Below are 10,333 nucleotides of genomic sequence, written 5' to 3'. Positions count from 1 at the left end.
GTTCCCATCACCACCACTGTGAACACTTCTTTCTCCGTTTCACATCACTCTAAATGGCTTTGTTGACATGTTAACCACGTGATTATGGGGGAATTTTGAACAATCGGTGGAGTTCCCCTTTAGGACTACACACAATGTAGCCAGCTGTTTTTGCCCAACTCCTCGTAGTTTAAGGCCATTACTGTGTTGGGCTTCAGCATCTCTCGGGTGACGTTTCACGTCGTGCAGGTTATTGTTTGACTGTATTGTGCCTCGTTTTATTGTAACCACGTTCAGGCACAAATCTGGACTGACTCTAAGTTGCTGCTGTGAGTCTTGAGGGATAAAGAACACAAGGGGGCGACAGATTAACATTTATTTATTTTTTCACAACAACACGATAGTTACCAGAACATTTTATAGAGGTCTCCAAATAAATAACTCAATGTATAAAACATATAACATAAATCTTACTCATCTTAAAAACAAGAAACCTTTTACTGAAGACAACATCATTAAGGCACACAATGAAGTCAACAGAAACTTACATCAAAGCGCACAGCGAAGGCAGTTAAGTATAGAGGAATTTGCTGACTAAGCCAGCAGTCAGCCAAACATCTGCATGCAGTTTATACATATAGAAAAAAAAAAAACCAGCCGCTTATATCACCATTACAGTATCTGAAACACTAACGATTATATACTGGTTTGGCGCACAGAATCAAGAGCATCATCAAAACATCGTTAAGGTATTTCTGGCAGTGTCTGGGAGGAATATAAACGGTAGAGCCATGAATGTTTCTCATTAGAAATGCAATGCTCATAGCTGCTCTCTTCCGGAGTGGGCACACATGTATATGTGGGCATATTTAGACACAATGCTTATAAAGCAGAAAAAAAAGTCTTTTTCTTGGAGAAGTACTGCAGGATGGATGTATGTACGTAGAAATGGATGGATGGATGGATGGATGGATGGATGGCTTGCATGCTGGAAAGCAGCTCTGTGAGTCTATAAACACATTGGGTGCTAGTGGCCTTTTGCAGGACAAGAGCAAGCCATGCATACCACCACACACTGGGTGACCCACTCAAACAAACACAAAAAACGCTCGCGGGAATGGGTCCGCTCAAGTCGGCTGAGGTGTCGTTCTACTTCCTTTTCGCCAGTGAAGGATGTTGCAGTCTGGTATGGGACAAAGAGAAACAGTCACTGGAAAGTTATTAAAATACATTATGACATTAAAAGAAATGAAAAAAGGAATGAACTTTTAAGCAGTTTTCGATAGATAGATAGATAGATAGATAGATAGATAGATAGATAGATAGATAGATAGATAGATAGATAGATAGATAGATAGATAGATAGATAGATAGATAGATAGATAGATAGATAGATAGATAGATAGATAGATGATGGCCAAATGCATGAGTCTTCTCATTATTCAGGTAATACTCTTATCCAGTAACTATTACCAGTTATTCTGGAACTATTGCACAAGGCATGTGGTCATGAGTAAGGAATGAAGGTCTTGTTAACAGGTCCTCGCGGTGATGCCTTTCTAAATCATGCTGTAGACCTCGCTCCAGACTACATCCAAAAACTAATTACATGGTGATCACTGTCTGTGGTCGTGCTCAGACGTCACTCGTGAGTCTGCTCAACATGTTTTGGAACGAGTGTGTGCCGTAGGGTGCTGAACGCGCTGTGGAGGGCCAGCGGAGGCATGGGGGGTCGAACATCTCCACATCCCGCTTGAATCACGCACCGCCAGAATCAGATCCTGGCAGGATCAGTCACACCCATCTCACTTGTCATGGAGGAATTGTCGTTGACTCAATCCCCCCAGCATTGTTCCCGCTCACAGAGCGCGATGGTGGTCAGCCACAGGCTAGCAACGCGAACATCGAGGGCCTGTGGTTTCGTACCACGATGTTGCAAACACTGACCAACCCGAGCATAACAACAAGGCCTTAGGACATGGTGGAAGTACCCGTCTCATAAGGGCTTTCTCATTATTCTCATGAAACCTGTTTTTTTTTTTGTTTGTTTCAGAGCGTAAATATGAGTGTAAACTCAGCAGAGTGGTTCACTTCAATTCCTGTGGCCAAGCAATCTGAGTGACGTTTTAATTTTCTTTACCTTATCATGAGCAGTATTTCTTTTCATTTCATGCCTCAATTTGTAACACAAACCTCAGATTTTAAGCCAACAGCACTCTCCTTTTTCTGCCGAACCAGTTTAGCAAGCTTTCATACAAAGGATAATTTAGCCGTGCAGATCAATATGACTTAAGTAAATGTCCTCACTTGTGTAAAATGATATCAAATAACACAGAAAAACAAGTGTAACACTGCTTTTATGAGTCGGGATTTCTACTGAAACTCTACATCAAACAAGCAGGACAACGCTATAGTGCAGTGTGGAGAAGCAAATGTTGGGGGTGCCCAAACTTTTTGACTTAATGAGCCAAAGTGCAAATATTTGTGGTGGGCTGAGGGGCAAAAAGGCCGTTTCAAATCAAAGGTTAAAAAATTTTGTGAGTAAAATATTTCAAAATGCAGTTTAAAAAGGAAAATGAGAATTTTAACTTTGGTGTAAAATATGGCCAGAAATATGGCAGCCTTGATCTAAAACGTTCACTTACAGTCATAATTCCCGTCTGGTGAGAAGCATTCTTTGAACAGGCAGTGCATGGTCCGATAACAGTTGTCCAGTACGGATTTAGGTTTGACGGATCTCCATCCTTGATAGTCGGGCTCACTTAAGCGTTCCAAGATGTCCCTAATGCTGTCGGGTGTTTCCTCCTGTGCCATACACACAAACACATACACATCACCATCCTTATCAGCGATACTCATAAACAAGCATGACTTCACCCTGAGCTCATGTAAAACGCACAACATCAAAAGTTGGGTCTTACAGGATTCGTCAACGTAGTTACTGTCGAAACACAAAACTTTTTAATGTTTTAACTTTTTTATTCTCTTTCTGGAATTTGATAAGCCGGATATTCCGTTCAAAATGACTTAGAACAAAATCTGGTTTTTCTTTCTCCTGTAAAGTTACCATTGTGGAGATACATGGTTTTGGTTTCACCATCATAATATTAAGCTTCTCTCTCTACCATGAGCCAATGAAAGAAAAAGTATCTAGCTACAGAATGAGGCCTATTATGGGTGAATGAGCTAAATTATTCTTGGTGAGGAGAGGCAGTAGGAGGCAGCATGAATGATTCAGAAGGTTGAAACAGCTGCTTAAGAGGGTGGAAACAGGCTGGCTTTGTCCTTACTTCAGCCGGGGACAGCAGTGTGCCATACTGCTCGTACATCCTGAAGAGGTTCTCAAGACCTGTGAGGTATTTACGTCGTGTTGGGTGTTTTTCTGGCAGAACCTGCAAAATCTTCTTGATGCCCTTCTGAGCCACTGTGAGCCACAGGCCCTGCAGATGCATCAGGTTCACATCTTCTTCGTTCCTCTAGAACAGAGAGAGATAAGACACAGGGGAGATGAGATAGTGGACAGGATGTGGCACAGCACAGAGAAAGGGAACATGCAGAGGAATCACTAGAGAGAATGATGCAAGGCAAGAATGGGTGAATCTATGAATAAATAATAGATAAAGAGGAAAACAGTGATTAAATAGAGGCAAAGATCAAACTGAGTGTGGGAGGACATGGTCGAGAGCGTGGGATTAAGGCATAGTGGTCCAGTGACTCAGAGTTTAGGGACAAGAGTAGCAGGGCAGTTGCTCACCAGCCTGCTGATGTTGTGCAGTCTGAAGACCTCCTCATAGCGCACTTGAATGGTGTAGTTAATGGGGAAGTTCTGCTTCTAAAAATGTAAACATGGACATGTAAATAGCCATTCAATTCAGTTTCAGCCCCTGTTAAACAAACAAAAATCAATTTACTCTGCGAGGGGTTCTTTAGTGAGCACAATGGTTATATCTAGAAGATATCTAGAACTGTTTGAATATTCTTTGCACGGATAAATGGTTCTTCTCTATGGTGGAAAACCTGGCTCTTTGAAAAATGGTTCTCTATAGCACCAAAAAGACTACTACTACATGTCACTCTTTTTGGTGCTATACAGAACCAACTTTGCCATGACTCTATGATGATAATGGTCACTCTATTGTCACAGTCATGATGAAAACACTGCAACCTCGTTTTTTATTTAGTCACCCCAGCTGCCCTTTACCTTGTGCGGAAATTTCAGTAAGAATGGACAAACAGAAATAGTCAATGAAAAAAAAAAGTTTCCCCTTCTCCTTTAAAGTGATCTTTTTGGACATACAAGGTTTTCTTATGACAACAGCGGTTTATTTCCAAAATGTTAGGTGCTGTTAGTTTTACCATGTATCGTCTCCTCAGGGTTATATTGAGTTGATCTTTGATGGTGTGCAAAGCTTTGCATTTATCTGACATAACATCCATCCACAACGGTAATATCCACATCAGACCTACGGAGAAAGTAACAGAGACAGCAGAATACTGCATAAACACAGTGGAACTAAATCAGCACTTTGGGGGACACAGTAGGAAATTACACTGTACACAAGGGGATAAACAACTTGTGGGAATTTAACTCTCTACACTGGCACACATGCACATGCTCAATTTATCCTAAAACACTCATAGAATACCCCTTTTATCCTTGCTGGCATTGGCACGCACCCAGCAGATGACTAATTCAGCTGGAGTTCTGGTAGTAGGACAGTTAAGTAAGTAAAGCTGACTTTATTGTCAGACTCTCCCTGCACACTGCTGGCCCAAGTTACTCATTCTCTAAGATGTTTCTCTTCTCATAGAATACAATGTTTGCAATCAATTGGTTCCTTTAGCTTCTGTAGCAAGCAGAAGTGAAGAGGACAGCAGCAATCACAACTTCGTATGAAGGTTATGAAACGCAAAAGCCAGAGCAGTAAATTCAGGTGTAATATCTCTTTAAAGGCCCAGTGACTCTGTTGTCACAGCAGATGAAGGACATAAAGTGTGAAAGATAGCAGCTGTCTCACTGAGTTCAAATCAAAACCACAAAACCACTGTTGGTCTTACAAGGAAAAATGATCTATATCAGCATATCACAAAAGCTAACATGGTTGCCAAGTACATATTATGCACCCCAAAAAAGACCGAACTATTCTATTCCTCCAAATCCCTCCCAAATTCTAGATATCGCATCCCCTCCCTGCAATAAAGAAAACAACGCTCAAAATAAACCAAACCTCGAATAAACACTTACAAGCCATAATGCCACTATACAATAACCTCTGCTACATTGCCACACTGTAATTCATGTGTGGTCAGAGGTGCGTTGCATAAGGTGGTCGAACAGGGCTTATGGAAAGTTTTTCTCAAGGAGACTCCCACTGAGAGAAGAAGGATTGAGGCCGTGAGGATTAGATCCTGCATCTATTTTAACAGAGAGGTTTTGATGGTTAAAGATAAGTGATTGTGACTGCAAAGCCAGAGGCTACGAGAGACAGAGAGGTGCAGACAGAGTCAGAGAGAGAGAGAGAGACTTCAGCTGGATGTCACTAAGCCGTTCGTCGTCGTGTGGTTGGCCCCTGCGGTAGAGGTGCAATTCAGATGGCTGCAGAGAGACGGACAGTCAGCAAAAGTCCCAGAGCCCATGCAAAACACTTCAGAGGGCTGCTGGAATTTGTATGGCCACAGGACCCCGGTCTATATATGGGAACAGACCACTCAACCCCCACATGCTTCTCCCTGAACTTGCCCCCCCACCCCCCCCGCCCTCTTTCTCTCCCTCTTGCTGCCCTTTCGCTTACATTCAACATCTCTCCGTCTCTTCAGTACAGGAAGTGGTAAGTTCTTCTGAGTTCTAGAGAAGCAGGATCTCATACGCACTCTCAAACATATAGATCACGCATATCAAGAACATCAACACGAACGTTGGCCAAATGCGTAACTGCGTAAACCACAGAAGCGCCCCAGGATCTTTGTTGCAAAACCCAAAATGCATAACACAGTCACAACCTGAGCTTCCTCAAATCAGTAATATGAGCCTTCAACTTGCTGATGGACTCCATCTGAATGATCTCAAATGGCCTACTTGTGTTACTTCAGGAAGTCCTTTATCTTCTTCTGCTCATCAACTTGTTACATCCATCCATTACTCTTTATTTCTAATTTGGTTACAGGCATATTACCAAGATGTTGTAGCGCAACTACTGATATTCACTGAGGGATGATGTTTAAATCCACTATGTGCTCAGTTCCCACACTGTTGTCTGACAGTTACATTCAGAAGATAGAGCTCCTAACATCTGGACAAACTGGTGCAGATAATTTAACGTCATAATGCAATGCAATCCCTCTTACTACTTACCCACACCACCACCCCATCCCTAATCCAGGGAACCACTTACCGAGAAAACCCCTGAGGAGCCAAGACTGGACCATGATTCTTCTTCTATAGGTCTGGACTCTGGATGCTGCAGCGGAATCCAGACACACAGGCTCCAGAAATCAGGCGAAGCCTCCTGCACGTTCAGCCTAAAAAGGCAGGCACAAGGAAAAGCAATGTTTGCAAGAGCACGGCGCATCATCACACTTCTTCAGGGATCCTGACTCTGTTTAGCTCCTTGAGATCCTCTCTATGTCCATATGCTAAGGCTCATTATCCAGTGACTACTAGGCCTGTCGTGACCATGACATCTGGCAACTAACTGTCACATACATAACTACATAATCTTGCATCCTAGCTGTAGATACATAGCAGCTCCCAACTGAAGACAGAACCAGCTCCAGCTCAAATAAACAAAAGTTAGTCACTGCTGCCCTCTAAACGCATTTTTGCACCAGTCCAACTTGTCCAACTGCCTAAAGGTGCCCATTTCACATTCAGTTTGATGTGACATAAACATACGATTGTGAAAACCATCAACTGCGGTCGGGTTAACTGCAGTCAGCTGAAATAACTGTGATCAAATGATTATATAATAACGACACTGACAGTTCCTAAAAAGGTTCCTCTACGGTTCTTGGCTTGGATGTACAGTTCCAGGAAAAGCCGTCTACATTAATATTCTACAAGGTTTATTTGAACTTCTCATTCACATAAACGGTTCTCTCAAGAACCAGCCTTTGAAGGATGACAACCAAAAGTGGTTCTGAAGTAGCATCACTCCAAAGAACTCCTTGTGGTACCTTTATTTTTAAGAGTGTAAGTGGCAATGAATGCAAAGTAAGTTATTATCATGTTTTAGGTGTGAGGTCTGGACTCATGGATCCATATTGGAGCTTTCCAAAAAAAAAAACAAAAAAAAAATCTCCTTCCCGCGACCCTGACGGAGAAGCAGCTTTGAAAATGGATGGATGGATGGATGTATCTCCTTTTTTTTTTCAATTTTTAGTTTCCCACATTACGTCAGCGCAGCTGTCGCCCTTTACATTGTGTGAACATTTCACGTTGGATCAATTGAAATGGGCCAACATTTACATCTACAGCATTTAGCAGACGCTTTTATCCAGAGCGACTTACAGAAAGTGCTTTGTCTGTCTGGAGAAAGTATCTTTGATAGTTACCAATTTGTTAGAGAGAAAGCCAGCACCGAGCTCAGATACTGCTAGAAACAAAGAGTCACTGTTGTTCCTTTTTCTCTGGGTATCAGAGCTGAACACAGAACAGTACAATACAATAAAATAAAACACAGACCCTCTTGGCTTTTTTTGAGTTCATTACTCAAGGCGAATGCAGGTGAATGTGTTATAACCTACTTTATACAATGACTTGGAAACAAAAATGACTTGGAACAACATCTCTCTGCATTGACTTAATGAAAGTCAGTAAAAAGTTCAGAAAGTTTTCACCTTCTCCTGTAAATTCTTTGGACGGTGACAATGTGCAAAATCAAACGCGACAAACCACAAACTCTGCTGAGGATGGAATGAAAGACCTCCACCCTGGTTCTTCACTAAAAATCAAGTGGTAATTTTTTGCTGGGTCTTGCTGCTGCAGCTCCTGGAGATGGAGCACTATTTTTGCTAATACGTGTTGAAGGTCAGTCGTCTAAAACAAATCCAGATGTTCTTCCCCCACCCACTCTCCCTCTCTGTCATTCAAGAGGAAAAATAAAAACTCTTCCCAAATACTGTGCCATCCTGTGACAGACTACCACCCCAGGCCAGGATCTAAGTGCCCACGCTTGAACTCACTTCTACTGGTGAGTCTCACTCACTGTGTCCAGCAAGCTGGCAGTAGCTGGAACAGCTCAGCCCTCAAAATGCACGGTCCAACTTTCCAGTTGACAATATTTCCTCAGTTATTAACTTACCAGCTAGAGCCCTCTTCTGCTTAAAGCCAGGATATGATGAGCAGATGTAAATCTTCTGATGTCCACGCAGGGTCAGCTGAAAGGACACATTGTAACGGTTATATAAAGCAGGGCTACGACGCATTCAGCCGCGTTCGTCTTGAGCAACGAGCCGAAAAAAGACTCAAGAGGGTCTGTCAGAGCTGAAGGAGCTGAAATCCTGCTCAGCATTAAAAAGGTGCTCGAGGCGGGGCAGAGACGAACATGGATGAGGTCTAAACGTGGACTGGGGAGCAGGCGCCGCGAGCAAAACGGGAATGCAAAGAAAGACGACCGAGTCAGAATCCGTGGATTCTGTCCGTGCACTAAAGGACGGGCCTGGAGGAGCGGCCACAGCAACGCGCCGAAACCGCGCACTGATTCTTGCGCAAAGTTGAAAAGAAAAGGCGCAAAGCGACAAAGCCGCACCTGCGCAACACCTGCGCAGCGCGAGAAAGCAACCACACCAACCTTGGTTTGGACGAGCTCACTGCGCCCTCGACGTGTTCGAGCTCGCGGTGCGTTTCTCTGGAGCCCGTGAAAACGAGCGTGTCCCGCGCTTTAGTGGACGAAGCTGGCGAACGCGCGGCCCCGTGCTGGATAAGCCTTGGCTGAAGAACTTCGCGGAAACTCCCGGAGCCGCTCCTGCTCACAATGACCCTCTGTGCTCACAGTGGTCCTGAGCTTAAAGACCCTGGGCCCTCCTCCGTGCTGCGTCCATGTGAACAGTGAGCTCAGCGCGAATGACTCTTTACTTTCACTTTCGAACAGGTTTTTTTTTTTTTTAACCGTGTCTGGTCCGAGAGGAAACCTCTGCTCTGTCTTCTTCTCTCAGCTCTCAGCTCAGCCTCGCTCACATCAGCACTCACAGAGCGCAAACATGCCCACCCTAGACTGTCCGTCACTGTTTGGACACTTCTGTTATTTAATCAGCTTTCAGCCCATACACCCCTCAGCCAGAACAGCAATACCACCTCCTTGTTTCTACACTCATCCTCTGCTTTATCAGCTCCATGTAGTTCTATGATCACTGACTGTGGTCCATCTGCATCTCTGTGCTCTTCGATAGCCCCCTTTAGCATGTTCTTCAATGGTCAGGACCACCACAGGTACTATTTAGGTGGTGGATCGTTCTCAGCACTGCAGCGAAACCAACATGGTTTAGGTTTTAAACATCTCAGTGTCACTGCTGGACGGAGAATAGACAACCCACCAACCAAAAATATCCAGAAAACAGCTCCGGTGAAGGACCAGAAGATGACCGACGCAGACTGTGCGGCAGCAGATGAGCTGCTGTCTCTGACTTTACATATAAAAGGTAGACCAACAAGGTAGGAGTGTCTAATAGAGTGGACGGTGAGTGGACACAGTGTTTGAAAGCCCCGGCAGAGCTGCTGGGTCTGATCCACTCAGTGTCACTGCAGTGCTGAGAATGATCCACCGCTCATATAATACCTCTTCTGTGGTGGTCCTGTGGGGGACCTGGCTGTTGAAGGACAGGGTGAAAGGGTGCGAACAAAGTATGCAGAGGAACAGATGAACTACAGCCTGTAATTGTAGGACGATAAAAAAAAATCTGAACGAATCTGCTCCAAAATTACGTGAAATAAAATTTATTTACATTCATTTATATTGAAAGTTCTCCTGTAAAGTTACTATTTTGAAGATGCTTGCTTTTTTGTTTATTTATTTATTTATTTGGACTCTCTCTCTCTCTCTCTCTCTCTCTCTCTCTCTCTCTCCCCCTCTCTCTCTCTCTCTCTCTCTCTCTCTCTCTCTCTCTCTCTCTCTCTCTCTCTATATATATATATATATATATATATATATTTTTTTTTTTTTTTTAACAATATGGTTAAAAATGATACTGATAGAGAAATATATTCATCACTGGCACATTGGCTCCAGTACATTTACCGTGAGTAGTTATGAGCTCTTTGCAGCACTGTGGTTCAATTTTGGCCCCTTCCTCTTAGCAAACTATCTTAAGTCCCCCAAAAGTTCTCTCTGTTGGACTCCATACATTTCCAGTGGGTTTC

The 10,333-nt window shown here is 43.4% G+C and overlaps 1 protein-coding gene across 2 annotated transcripts; it reads right to left on the bottom strand.

Annotated features, from left to right (window-relative positions):
* Positions 1-341: 341 nt before the first annotated feature.
* On the bottom strand, positions 342-9,057 carry il34 (interleukin 34). Of its 2 annotated transcripts, XM_017691404.2 has the most exons (8): positions 8,769-9,057; positions 8,280-8,355; positions 6,372-6,498; positions 4,336-4,442; positions 3,734-3,811; positions 3,270-3,455; positions 2,625-2,784; positions 342-1,162 (listed from the first exon to the last, which is right to left on the bottom strand). In XM_017691404.2, the coding sequence occupies exons 3-8, from the start codon at positions 6,403-6,405 to the stop codon at positions 1,107-1,109; spliced, it is 621 nt and encodes a 206-aa protein (XP_017546893.1). In that variant the 5' UTR covers positions 6,406-6,498; positions 8,280-8,355; positions 8,769-9,057; the 3' UTR covers positions 342-1,106. The 2 variants fall into 2 exon arrangements, with proteins under 2 accessions (XP_017546893.1, XP_017546900.1); XM_017691411.2 differs by lacking the exon at positions 8,280-8,355.
* Positions 9,058-10,333: the final 1,276 nt, after the last annotated feature.

Source organism: Pygocentrus nattereri, chromosome 7, assembly GCF_015220715.1.
Source record: "Pygocentrus nattereri isolate fPygNat1 chromosome 7, fPygNat1.pri, whole genome shotgun sequence".
NCBI classification, from domain to species: domain Eukaryota; kingdom Metazoa; phylum Chordata; class Actinopteri; order Characiformes; family Serrasalmidae; genus Pygocentrus; species Pygocentrus nattereri.
The sequence above is the reverse complement of the archived record's forward strand: the minus strand, read 5'-3'. Positions and strand labels throughout refer to the sequence as shown.

Bases quoted from the DNA above. Each gene is read 5' to 3' on its own strand.
- il34 (XM_017691404.2), bottom strand. From the start codon at position 6,405: ATGGTCCAGTCTTGGCTCCTCAGGGGTTTTCTCG. The intron at 4,443-6,371 runs GTAAGTGGTTCC...CTTTCTCCGTAG, and splicing joins GCTCCTCAGGGGTTTTCTCG to GTCTGATGTGGATATTACCG. The intron at 3,456-3,733 runs GTGAGCAACTGC...TCTCTGTTCTAG, and splicing joins TGCACAACATCAGCAGGCTG to AGGAACGAAGAAGATGTGAA.